The sequence below is a fragment of the Leptodactylus fuscus genome, chromosome 5 (genome assembly GCF_031893055.1).
Source record: "Leptodactylus fuscus isolate aLepFus1 chromosome 5, aLepFus1.hap2, whole genome shotgun sequence".
NCBI classification, from domain to species: domain Eukaryota; kingdom Metazoa; phylum Chordata; class Amphibia; order Anura; family Leptodactylidae; genus Leptodactylus; species Leptodactylus fuscus.
The window spans coordinates 42,013,057-42,026,953 of record NC_134269.1 but is presented as its reverse complement, the minus strand read 5'-3'; the positions used below and the strand labels follow the sequence as shown (position 1 = coordinate 42,026,953).

Below are 13,897 nucleotides of genomic sequence, written 5' to 3'. Positions count from 1 at the left end.
GTGCTGATTGGCCAGAGTACGGAATTCGGCCAATCAGCGCTGGCTCTGCTGGAGGAGGCGGAGTCTAAGATCGCTCCACACCAGTCTCCATTCAGGTCCGACCTTAGACTCCGCCTCCTCCGGCAGAGCCAGCGCTGATTGGCCGAAGGCTGGCCAATGCATTCCTATGCGAATGCAGACTTAGCAGTGCTGAGTCAGTTTTGCTCAACTACACATCTGATGCACACTCGGCACTGCTACATCAGATGTAGCAATCTGATGTAGCAGAGCCGAGGGTGCACTAGAACCCCTGTGCAAACTCAGTTCACGCTAATAGAATGCATTGGCCAGCGCTGATTGGCCAATGCATTCTATTAGCCCGATGAAGTAGAGCTGAATGTGTGTGCTAAGCACACACATTCAGCACTGCTTCATCAAGCCAATACAATGCATTAGCCAGTGCTGATTGGCCAGAGTACGGAATTCGGCCAATCAGCGCTGGCCAATGCATTCTATTAGCCCGATGAAGTAGAGCTGAATGTGTGTGCTAAGCACACACATTCAGCACTGCTTCATCAAGCCAATACAATGCATTAGCCAGTGCTGATTGGCTAGAGTACGGAATTCGGCCAATCAGCGCTGGCCAATGCATTCTATTAGCCCGATGAAGTAGAGCTGAATGTGTGTGCTAAGCACACACATTCAGCACTGCTTCATCAAGCCAATACAATGCATTAGCCAGTGCTGATTGGCCAGAGTACGGAATTCGGCCAATCAGCGCTGGCTCTGCCGGAGGAGGCGGAGTCTAAGGTCGGACCTGAATGGAGACTGGTGTGGAGCGATCTTAGACTCCGCCTCCTCCAGCAGAGCCAGCGCTGATTGGTCGAGTTCCGTACTCTGGCCAATCAGCGCTGGCCAATGCATTCTATTAGCCCGATGAAGTAGAGCTGAATGTGTGTGCTTAGCACACACATTCAGCTCTACTTCATCAGGCTAATAGAATACATTGGCCAATCAGCGCTGGCCAATGCATTCTATTAGCTTGATGAAGCAGAGTGTGCACAAGGGTTCAAGCGCACCCTCGGCTCTGATGTAGCAGAGCTGAGGGTGCACAAGGGTTCAAGTGCACCCTCGGCTCTCCTACATCAGAGCCGAGGGTGCGCTTGAACCCTTGTGCAGCCTCGGCTCTGCTACATCAGAGCCGAGGGTGCGCTTGAACCCTTGTGCACACTCTGCTTCATCAAGCTAATAGAATGCATTGGCCAGCACTGATTGGCCAGAGTACGGAATTCGGCCAATCAGCGCTGGCCAATGCATCCCTATGGGAAAAAGTTTATCTCACAAAAATCACAATTACACACCCGATAGAGCCCCAAAAAGTTATTTTTAATAACATTCCCCCCTAAATAAAGGTTATCCCTAGCTATCCCTGCCTGTACAGCTATCCCTGTCTCATAGTCACAAAGTTCACATTCTCATATGACCCGGATTTGAAATCCACTATTCGTCTAAAATGGAGGTCACCTGATTTCGGCAGCCAATGACTTTTTCCAATTTTTTTCAATGCCCCCAGTGTCGTAGTTCCTGTCCCACCTCCCCTGCGCTGTTATTGGTGCAAAAAAGGCGCCAGGGAAGGTGGGAGGGGAATCGAATTTTGGCGCACTTTACCACGTGGTGTTCGATTCGATTCGAACATGGCGAACACCCTGATATCCGATCGAACATGTGTTCGATAGAACACTGTTCGCTCATCTCTAATATTAATATAAATCAATCTAGAAAATAGCAAAAAAACATCACACCACAAACCAAACATCACATTTGGCCCTGGCATATAGGGGTATTTTCTGATCATAAGAGATTATCGTCTATATACTGGGTGGTTGGTTACTCATAGATGGTGGTTTGGACCGTGGAGATTCCCCCTCACATAGCCAGAATGGCAGTCCTGGGTCCATTGTCTAGATGGAGCATTGGTCCAGCATGGACATATCCGAGTACAGCTCTCATCTATCTTCATTACCCCTATAGACTTGAAATACAGGAGCAACACTAAAGTGCAACTACAACTCCATTCCTCCAGGGGGCAGGAGACACAATTCTAGTCATTGGTATAGGTTCCAGCAGTCTGGACCGCCCCTGATGTAACAGTCATCACTTATCCAGTGGAAACAAACTTTATATTCTCTTTGGGTGCATTCACATGGTCCAGTCGGATACAGTTTTTGGATAATTTCCTTAATTTTAAATGTGAAACTCATTTATTTTATATATTTCACCTGTAAATAATCAAAATATGCACCAAATTGCATACAGATTTAACTGTACCCAACTGCATAGTGTGAACGCTCCCTTAGGCTGGGGCCCCACGGGCCGGAAACGCTGCAATTTGTCTGCGGTGTTAATGCCATGGGAAATATTGCGGCGTTTTACAGTACTTGCAAAGTAGATGGGATTCATGTGAATCCCATGCCCACTTTGCGGAAAAAATCGCAGCACGGACACGCAGCGATTTCCAAAGTTGTTGCGGTTTTGAAAATCGCAGCATGTCAATTATATCTAGGCCAGCGGCTTTCCCATAGATATAATTGAAACAGAAAGTCCATGGAGGAAAACTCTGTGAACTTTGTGTTCAAAGCGCTGCGGGAAGAACTGCAATGCGTTCATGCTGCGGTTGTTCCTGCAGCGCTTTAGCCCTGCATTTACGGCCCATGGGGCCTTAGACTTAGGCTCCACAGGTGCATTTTTCAAAGAAAGAGACATTATTTCCCAAGGAACAGGTTTATTGCAGGTGCTGTGATCAGTGAAGATAAGTGGGAGTCTCTGGGGGAGTGATGTATCCAAATAGATCTTACTTAAGAAAGTTCATCTTAAAAACAGACGTTGATACCCAAAATGGTGATGGAGCTGGAGCTGCAGCAGATAGCGAACCCTCTGGCAGAACCTGAAAAGGGACGTCTATTAGAGTATGGTCTTACAAATGCTTCCTTCTCTCTACGTTCTCATTGCACTATATAAGAAGACACAAGCAGCTGATAGCCACAGATAATATTTATTGGATGGAATTTAGGGAATGTTATAAGGATCCACAATCATATTAGATTCAGTATGTGTCCGGTCAATGTACTGGCATCTTAAAAACAGAAGCTGATTCCCAAAATTGTGATCATGCTGTTGGTTTTGCAGAGGGCAAATCCTTCTTCGAAATCTGAAAAGACAATGTAGCACATTTACTATTGTAGTTACGACTAGATCGTGGCGTAAATTGTGCCAAAATGTGGTGCATTTTGGCGTATTATGGCGAATCTTGGAATATCTGGAGCATTTAGACTACAGACAATTCTTTATGACCTGCTAGATAAAAGCGAATGGGACAAAATGCCCCAAATTAAGGCAAAATTCTGTAAGAAAATTCTGCCAACTAATAGGTGGTATAAAAGCAAATCACAGAACCGGAATATGGTGGTTCACAAAAAACTGAAAAATAACTTTTATTGATAAATGTATAAAAATCTCTAATCCTATTTCCCAGTGAGTCACAACCAAAATAACAGATCATTTTTGGTGTCTACCATTGATGGATACAATGTAACGAATCCAACGATATAATATGTACGAAAAACTGGCTAGATCTAGGATCTTTGGTCAGAGGATATGGTCCTATACAGATAGAGAGTGAGATATGGAGCAGCACTCCTATACAGCAAATTGGGGACAGCAAGACCCCACATTCAGATATCTCCATAGATATCGTTTCATCCCTATATAATATTATTAGGGTTCCTCAAGAGACTAGAACGAGATTGGGCATATTGGATTAGCAAGCATCCCCCAAGTACGGATACACACAAAGAAAGACACAGAGCGCAGCGAAAACCAATGGTGGGCACCGGTACTTATGGTATCTAGATTATGGGGTCTTGCTAGATTCTGTGCAAACACTTAATACAAACCTCTGCCTATTCTGGTCAAGTTTATAGGTGACTGACGGCTATTTCTGTATGCATGCTCAAATATAAAAAGCTGTCAACCATTAAGTAGGACCGCCCACTGGACTCCTAGGCCCAAAATGAGCAAAGATTTATAGGAATAAATGCCAAGTTATGCTGAACCTTTTCCAGCAAAGCTACTGTATATATATATCAATCTGCTCAGCTCCTCTCACTGTATGACTTGCTATCTGCAGATTCAATGTCACAAATCTGCTTTAAATGCCAGGTTGTGTGACACTACAAGGGACGGAGTTTATAGATTGTAAGCTCATATGGACAGGGCTCCAACTAAATGTCCATAATAAACTAAATGTATTGGTCTGTACACTTTCTTATATATTTATTGCAAAGTGTTACCCCATACTATGTTATGTAAAGCTCCACAAATGTGTTTGTGTATAGAAGATTGTACGACTGTATATTGTTACTGTAATATACAGGCATACATATAGTCATATTACAGTGGCTTACCCAGGACAAATTTTGTATATTTAATGTTTTTTTTATCATGACTTATTAATTAATGACATATCCTTAAGACAGGTTGTCAGGTAATGATGGGCAGAGGTCCGACACTTGGCTCCTGACCAGTAACGCTGGGTTCACACCTGCGTCTGGGGTCTCCGTACTATGGTTTCCGTCTTCTGCATGGCAGAAGACGGAAACCATAGATCGGGTCCGGCCGTGCGCGGCGGTGAGCGTTTTAGGCTCTCCGCCGCGAAACCGGATTTTTTTATCCGGACACAGAGTACTGCATGTCCGACTCTGTGTCCGGATTATAAAACCCGGTTTCGCGGCGGAGAGCGCAAAACGCTCACTGCCGCGCACGGCCGGACAGCTTTCTCACCCATTCAAATGAATGGGTGAGAAAGTCTCCTGCAGGCTTCCGTCTCCTGCATCTGTTTTATGCAGGAAACAGAAACCTGCAATAAGGACCGACGACGCAGATGTGAACGAGCCCTAAGCTGTATGAAGAGGCTGCAGGCCGAGATAAATACTTGCCAGTACAGCTTCGAAGATTTTTTTTTCCGCAGCGTTTTTTATTACATTTTCACAGAGTTTCCCTCTGCCCCAATTATACGGAAATCGCCAGAATTTCTGCAGGTATAATTGACATGCTGAGATTTTTTTCAAAAGGCAGCATTTCCGCTGTGGATTTTTTTCTGCAATGTGTGGATGGGATTGGCCAGAATGCCATCAAATTTGCAGGTGATGTAAAACGCAACATGGGTTTCAAGCTAAGGCCCTATGTTGCAGAAACGTACCAGAAAAAACAGATTTTATTATTCTCATCCACACATTGCAGAAAAGCTGTTTTGTTAGTTTTAGCATTCTCCCTATAAATTTGATAGGGGGATTAAAAATGCAGAGAAAAATGCAACAAAAACATATTTTCCACTGCCTTTTTCAGCATGACATAAAGTCTAGTCTTTAGAGGACATATATAGATTTTAAAAAGTCTCTGAAAGTCTATAATATTCTGTATATTGCAGAATATTGTGTATATTGATAGCAGAAAAGAAAGACTTACTGGGCATCTCCTGGGCTGTGTAGGCTGGCATGCCCTTGCACAGGGATTCAATGTGCTGGCCATACTCTCCAATGTTAACAATGGGGGTCTGGTTGATTGTGTAGGTTACCAGCTGGGTGGCAGGGGGGATCTGAAAGAAAAAGGATTCACATATTACATATCATAGGACTAATAATTGTTTGTCTTCTATTCAAACGCATAGTAAAATGATATCACACAACTAGATTGAAGGATCATAAGAGTGCCATAGTGACTAAAGTAACTAGATAAAGAAAGAGGGTAAGTGTAAAATGGATATATGATAGTCTATCTATCTATCTATCTATCTATCTCATATCTATCTATCTATCTATCTATCTATCTATTTATTATCTATCTATCTATCTATCTATCTATCTATTTATTATCTATCTATCTATCTATCTATCTATCTATCTAATATAGTTTTACAGGGCTCCCCATGACTGATCTTCCCTATTCTGCCCATAGATTGTAAGCCCTCGTGGGCAGGGCCCTCTACCCCACCGTGCCAGTCGGTCACTGTTAGTATTATATCTACTTGTATATTTTGTGTATTGTATGTAACCTCCAAATGTAAAGCACCATGGAATTAATGGTGCTATATAAATAAATAAATAATAATAATAATAATAATAATAATAATAATAGAAAGAGATAGTATTTCAAGGAAAAAATTAAAAATTGTAACAAATGGTTAAAATAAGAACCCACTTGTTACATTCCTATTTCCCCTAATGGCCGATGCCGGAGAGGGCCTATACTGGGTTACCTCTAAATACCCATCATATTATGACCAATTTCAAGAATCATACCGAGATGTTTTGACTTTCTATCAAATTGGTCCATGCGGGAATTTTAATTGTAAACTTCATGGGTGGCAGATATAGAGATATGAGAGATTACAGTATTTGTACAGTGATATGGAATATGTCGCCATTAAATAAGCAATTAAATCAATAATTGATTAAAACTTCATTCGAAAATTAAGTGTAAATCTCATTCCAGCTGCATTTTTACTGTTACTCTGGGGACACCTACTGGACATAAAACATTACTGCATCTAATAATAAAATTCATTTATCACCATTACTATGAGATTAATTTGCTTTATTTGCAAATTATGTCCCTTTCTTATCTATTTAAAGTAAAAAAAATTTATTGTATATAACTATATATTTTCGTATATGTTCTATTTTTCTAATTCTTTCTAATTTCTATAAGGTTTCTCAGCCTTTTGGCAGATATAATGTGGCGCCTGCCCGCAGTCAGGTTGAGCACAAAGTGGCACAGGCTGGTCTGAATTTACTGTGAAACTAAGACGACATATTTACATCAGTGTAATAACTTATTTGGCCACATCACTGCCCCACCACAGACTCCGGCTATAGGGATATGTATTTGTATGGGAATCAGGAATTATTTGGATTGTGCCTATGTGAATGTTTCTCTACTGATATAAGCCACACTCTCTCCAGAATTAGTGGAATTGATGCCCCGGCATGTTTTGTCAGCTCTTGGCAGGAATAGCATGTTGGCATGACTTGTGCCTTCATAGTTGAGAAGTCCAAGGTTTTCCTTGGGCCATTGAATCTGTCGTAGCTATTAAATATGATGGATGTGTAGGAGACTGAATTTTGCAGAAAAGTTTGATATTGGGTCTGCTTAGGTTCAGAATAGGAGGCTAGCCAAAACATATTCATATCTGGATACTATAAGCTATAAAGCATAACATGTAATATTAGTATATGTAAATGGTCCAGGACAGAGACTGTATTATTTATTTCTGTGAAATGGTTTGGAATTGAGCTGCAGTACCATACACAACCACCATGCAGTATACAGCACTATACCCGATGTGCAATGCTCAACCTAAATTCAATCAGCTGATCAGTGGGGGTGCCAGGAGTTGAGTGACCACGGATCTGATATGGATGATCTATCCTATCCTAGGTCACCAATATTAATAGGGATTTTATGTCCTACATAAGCTGATGGAGCGGATGGAGAGTGCGTGCAGGCGGCTTACATGAATAGGAGCAGATTTGCAAATCTCTAGAGCTTCCACTATGCAGTGAACAGGGCTACATTTTTACTCCCATTACTTGTATAGGAGCAGACAGCACACGCTCCCCATCCACTATCCTGTGGATATATCAGCAGTATGAAAAATTAATTTGGGACCAGATTTTAAGTCCTGGAAATTCCCTTCTATTGAATTGACCTGACTTCATGTGTTGGTGAGTGATAAAAAAAAAGGTTAAAAATTCTCCAAAATCCAAATAATCCTGATTTATGGTCATTTCCAAACCTCTGAGTTCGGTATTCCGTTCGGGGAGTCCACATGAGGACCCCCCGAACGGAATACTGAACGCATTGGCAAGTAGTAGGTTTATTAAAGCACATGGACCCCATAGACTATAACGGGGTCTGTGTGTTTTCCGCACACTGTCTGCATGAATCATGCAGAGAGAAAATTACTTCAAGAACTACTTTCCTGTCCGCATGACTCGTGCAGATACTGCACGGAAAACACACAGACCGCATTATAGTCTATGTAGTTCGTGTGCTTTCATAAGCTCACCGCTTGCCAATGCGTTCGGTATTCCATTCGGGGGATCCCCATGCGGACTCCCCGAATGGAAAACCAAAGGCAGATGTCCCCCCGCATACGTACTGCTACTATTTTACCTTTTTGGTCTTGGAGATTGTACTGAGCTGCTCCAGAGTGGGGAAACTTGGCTTAACCTTGGTGACCACGCAGATCTTCTTGTTGTACAGTCTTGTAGCAGCGAATCCCTATGGTGTGACATTATGAATGTTAGGTTGAAGAACAGGACTTCTCCATATACAGCAGGTGAGGACTTAGCAGAAGGTAAGTTAAAAAAAAGCAATCTAAAAGAAAGCAATTCAGGAATACCAACCCTGCCAAAGTCAACGAAGCAGTCCCAGGAGTTCCAGCCATTGAGATTGTTGATGTTGGCCACTTGGTCTTGGTTGTTGATGTTGATTTGTTGGCTGACGGAGCCGCCTTCGTTACCTGAATTGTTCATTTTGATGTTCTGGAAAAATTAAAATAGAAATCTATTTTTAATTAGAAATTTGTTAATAATCCCACCATCAGTGTGCTATCACAATTTTTGAACTGCAATGTTGCCATTGCACATGCACATATATATATATTCAAATACCCAAAATTTGCTCTTTTCTAGATGGATGAAATCTGTATCTCTAGTGCCACCTATTGGAAGTATCTACCCTATAAGTCAATGTCCATCCCTTTAACAGACTTTGAACTTGGATATTAGCCAAACCAGAGTCTCCTTTAAAAAAATTACGCTGACTTACCATAATGTTCCACACACATATATTGATAATATATTACCGCTTTGATCTTGGCAATGGTACTAAGCTGCTCCAGAGGGGGCAAACTTGGCGTAGTCATGGTTAGTCTGGGCCTACAAGCCACCTTGTGGTACGATATTTTAGCAGTAAATTCCTATAGTGTGAAGAAAAGGAGAAGGCACCCATTTATTTTTTTTTGTGTCTTTTTCTTTTGGAGGAAATTCTGCTTTGGATTCTCCTTAGAAATACTTTACCTTTTCGGCATTGGCGATGGTACTGAGCTGTTCTGGAGTGAGTGACCTTGACGTTGTCTTCATGGAATTTAGTGTTGTTACAGTAACTTCCTATAGTGTGTAGATAAAGGAGAAGACACCCATGTGTTTTTTGGGTGTGTTTTTCATTTGGAGGAGATTTTGTTTGGTGTTATCCTTAGACATATTTACCTTTTCAACCGTGGCGATGGTACTGAGCTGCTCCAGAGTAGACAAACTTGGTGAATTTGTAGAAATGTTGCGCCTACAGGTCTTCTTGGGGTACAAGGTTGTAGCCAAAAATCTCTAAATTGTGAAAAAAAGGAAAATACACCCATTTGGTTTTTTGGGTGTCTTTCTTTCGGAGGAGATTCTGCTTTGGCTCATCCTTACATATTTTACCTCTTTGGCATTGGCGATGGTACTAAGCTGCTCCAGAGTGGACAAACTTGGTGCAGTCGTGGCAACATTGGTCCTACAGGTCTTCTTGGGGTACAATGTAGCAAAAAATCTCTAAAGTGTGAAGAAGAGGAAAATACACCCATTTGATTTTTTGGGTGTCTTTTTGATTTGGAAGAGATACTGCTTTGGCTCACCCTTACGTATTTTACCTCTTTGGCATTGGCGATGGTACCGAGCTGATGCATAGTGAACAAACTTGGTGTAGTTGTGGCAACTGTGCGCCTATAGGTCTTCAGGGGGGTTAGTGTTGTAGCAGTAAATTCCTATAGTGTGAAGAAAAAGGAGAAGACACCCATCTGGTTTTTGGGTGTCTTTCATTTGGAGGAGATTCTGCTTTGGGTTATGCTTAGCTATATTTTTACCTTTTCGACCGTGGCGATGGTACTGAGCTGCTCCAGAGTAGACAAACTTGGTGTATTTGTAGCAATGTTGTGCCTACAGGTCTTCCTGGGGTACAAGGTTGTAGCCAAAAATCTCTAAATTATGAAAAAAAAGGAAAATACACCCATTTGGTTTTTTGGGTGTCTTTCTTTTAGAGGAGATTCTGCTTTGGCTCATCCTTACATATTTTACCTCTTTGGCATTGGCGATGGTACTGAGCTGCTCCAGAGTGGACAAACTTGGTGCAGTCGTGGCAACATTGGTCCTACAGGTCTTCTTGGGGTACAATGTAGCAAAAAATCTCTAAAGTGTGAAGAAGAGGAAAATACACCCATTTGGTTTTTTTGGGTGTCTTTTTCTTTTGGAAGAGATTCTGCTTTGGCCCACGCTTACGTACTTTACCTCTTTGGCATTGGCGATGGTACTGAGCTGCTCCAGAGTGGAAAAACTTGGTGCAGTCTTGTCAACTATGGCTCTACAGGTCTTCCTGGGATACAAGGTTGTGGCAGAAAATCGCTAAAGTGTAAAGAAAAGGAAAAGGCACCCAGCTATTCCTTTTGGGTGCCTTTCACTTTTGGAGGAGACTCTGCTTTGACAAATATTGTTTCTTTAGTCGAGGCATGTTAAAGAGCTGAATATTGACTTATTGGGTAGCTAGCAACAATTGATGGAACTAGAGCGACCATTTACTTCTTTCCAGAGGAGAGGCAATTGGCATAACTTGTCTGCCATGGACGTCTGACCTATAAGACTCCCTACATCATTAAGCATCTCCACAGGTAGAAAACAGTACACATTGAGATCTATTTGCAAAATGTACATGGTCTAAGTAGCTTTAGGTAGTAAGTAGTAAATGTAATATACAGTTACTTTACACATATATAATACTGCTATACTGCTAGGACTAGTAGGACATTTATGATCCATTGGGATCCATTATGGTAGCTCTGACTTACTAGAAAAACAATACGATCAGTGCAAGCTGGCATTATTTTTACAGGATCCATATTAGAAGCCCCCCACCAACAAAAAGTTATGGGATAAAACCACCCCAACCCAACCCAATCCAACCCAATTACTTACATCATTTCCTAGCGCTTGAGTCAAGAAGACTCCAAGAACGGCAACAATCTAAACATAGGAACATATAGAATTGTTAGGATAAATTTTCCAAGTAAATCTTTTACATGATAATCCATTAAAAATATTCTCACCAGGAGTTTCATGGTGGATCTTTGTCTGGAGAACAGAGAATGCAGCTCAAATGTGTCATCTGATTCAGTTTATATATTTTATATAGAAAAGCAATATTTGCCAAAGGAATGGCATCAAATCCTGTGTTTGCTGATCTGAGTTGAGGGCACTTGCACTATCTGAGCTGATATGTTTGCTGGAGGGATTGAGATAATAGGACAGAAGGCTCTGCCCAGTTCTATGTGCCCTTCTCATTAAAAATTAGTTATACAAAGCCTTGTAGCATTGCTTAATCTGGAAGTATATGCTGAAGGCGTGGTACTGGAGTAAGGCGACAACTAAGACCCATGTGCCAAGTATTGTGCACACTTGACGTAATAATGGTTAGGAAATTGTGGTCTTGAAGGAGTGAAGGAATTTTGGTAAAGATAAGGAATTTTATAACGTTTTGTACAAGGAAATAGATCAGAGAAGTTAAGTGATAGGAGTTACTAGTGATTGATCTACGGCTGCCCAAATCTTTTAGTGGCAAAATTTTTGTTTCTTAAAAAGAAGGAAAATAGTAAAAAATAATTCAGTACTCAAAATTGACAAAAACATTAAAGGGAACTTGAAGGAGTTAACCCACATAGAGAAAATTAACGCACATTCAGCCTAAGTGAAGCCCATTGAAGTGAATGGGATCCCTATTGTATTTCAGCAGTCTCCCGTCCTTCCATTGAAGTGAATGGCAGCTTCAACCACCACCAGTCACAAAGCCAGGTTGAATGTGCAGCTGGACAAAGGTCCTGCAGTTCTCTCTACCTGGGATAACCCCTTTAAAGGGATTATGTGGGGAACTAAAAGATTTTTTTCAGTGCATTGATTGCACTGGATAAACTTACTTACTAAGACATATGTTGGCCCTCCGTTGGTCGTATTCTAAGGTTTGCAGGGCACAGAGGAGGAACTAGAAGTCTCATTCCTCTACACATACTCTGACTCTCGGTAACATGACTGACTCCACTTTATTCCTGCTGCTTGTGCATAAAGCATATATGAGCATATAGCACAGCTGGTCACATCACAGATTCGGGTCTACTTCATGTAAAAGCAGAAGGAGTAGAGCAAACTGAGAGTTGAAGCAGCAGCAGGGAGACTCCATCCCTTTGCTCTGCAAATCTAAGAATGATTACAATAAAGACTTATCATCAGTGGCGTAACTAGGAATGGAGGGGTCCCATGGTGAACTTTTGACATGGGGCCCCCAAGAGGGGTACGTGGGTGTGCAGGCTGCATGTGGCATGGGGTGCAGGTTGTGTATAAGCAAGAGGGGAAATGGCAGTGTAAGCAAGAGGGGGAATGGGGGTGTAAGCTGTGTGCAAGTAAGAGGGTGATGTGGAGGGGGGAACCCCCCATTCCACCACGCTCTTGCTCACACACAGCCTGCGTCACCCATTCCCCTTTTTTCTCACACACAGCCTGCACACCCATGTATCCCTCTTGCTCACACACAGCCTGCGAGCAAGAGGTGTACATAGGTGTGCAGGCTGTGTGTGAGAAAGGGGGGAATGGGGGTGCAAACTTCCTCACATACAGTCTGCAAACCCATGTATCCCTCTTGCTCACAGTCTGCACCCCCCTTTTCCTCCTCTTGCTCACCGACAGTCTGCAATCCTTCCCCCCCCCCCCATTGTACATTGACCCATACAATCCGGATAGCTCCGCCTGCACAAGACACGGATTCCATCTTAGTAGTTTAAAGGACCTTTGATGACATAATGACACAGGTCCTATAACCTACTAGGATAGATGCCGACACAAGGTATCAAGGCTTGGGGACAGTGGGCAGGAGATAGAAATTTCTCCTCCCTGCTGTCACCATGCAAGTGCTGCAATGCAGGGACCTATATAGCAGGTGGCCCCTGCTTGGGTATAGTAGTGATGCTAGCAATTGCTGGCTTCACTACTGTTAAAAGATGGACTGTGGAGGAGTGAGCTCCTCTGCATCTTCAGGCAGTACCCGGTGCTGCAGTAAAAAAAATCTGCAGTGGTAGCGGCTGTCACCAGGCCCCCTAATGTCCCGGGCCTGGTGGGCACCTGATGTTTTTTTTCTTTAATAGGTTATTACCTGCTAGAGTTTCCCCAGCAGGTAACAGGCCCTATTTACTTACCTATCTTCACTCCTGCCCATGGCCGACCTGCACTTCCCATTCTGTGGAAGTGGTGACAGCTGTGAGCAGGAACGAGGATCAGTAAGTGAGGACCTGGGCCCGCAACCCCACGAACACTGCTATCATTTGCTCAGGCAGTCCACAGGCCTGTTCGGTGACGTCACGTGGGTCAGACCAGAATTGCAATGCTGGCCTGGCTCAGGTGACATCTGGTCCAACATTGAAGATGGCCGTAAGTAGCAAGGGAGTGTGCGGAAGCGAAGGAGAGGTAAGCATCATTGTTTTTTATGTGTGTATCCTCTCCTGGGTCTCCGATCATTATAATAAAATAATTGTTTATGGGTGGTCCACAATGAGGCATAATACTGTGTGCAGGGGCCACTATGGGGAATAATAGTCCGTGCAGGGGGCACTATGCCGCTTAATACTGTGTAAACATATAGCAAAAGGAAAAATCTTCAGCTCACCATATCCCCATTGAAAAGATCCACAAGCCTGGGAAGCACGGACTGCTGTAGGACTCAGATGAGCGATCAAATAGAAAAGGAGATAAAATCCAGCGTCTATCAGGAAGGATCCATAATGATTCAG

The 13,897-nt window shown here is 42.6% G+C and overlaps 1 protein-coding gene across 1 annotated transcript; it reads right to left on the bottom strand.

Moving 5' to 3' along the window:
* Positions 1-3,012: 3,012 nt before the first annotated feature.
* On the bottom strand, positions 3,013-13,326 carry LOC142204491 (uncharacterized). The gene is made up of 12 exons (XM_075275804.1): positions 13,307-13,326; positions 11,174-11,198; positions 11,043-11,090; positions 10,362-10,475; positions 10,152-10,262; positions 9,941-10,054; positions 9,728-9,841; positions 8,906-9,019; positions 8,445-8,582; positions 8,212-8,319; positions 5,503-5,632; positions 3,013-3,187 (listed from the first exon to the last, which is right to left on the bottom strand). The coding sequence occupies exons 1-12, from the start codon at positions 13,324-13,326 to the stop codon at positions 3,114-3,116; spliced, it is 1,110 nt and encodes a 369-aa protein (XP_075131905.1). The 3' UTR covers positions 3,013-3,113.
* Between the last annotated feature and the right edge of the window lie 571 nt (positions 13,327-13,897).

What these genes read in the sequence shown, in the direction of transcription:
- LOC142204491 (XM_075275804.1), bottom strand. Translation starts at nt 13,326, where the DNA reads ATGGGCAGGAGTGAAGATAG. An exon ending in CCATCGCCAATGCCAAAGAG is followed by an intron (nt 10,055 to 10,151) that starts GTAAAATATGTA and finishes TTCATAATTTAG; the next exon opens with AGATTTTTGGCTACAACCTT. An exon ending in CCATTGCCAAGATCAAAGCG is followed by an intron (nt 8,583 to 8,905) that starts GTAATATATTAT and finishes TAATTTTTCCAG; the next exon opens with AACATCAAAATGAACAATTC.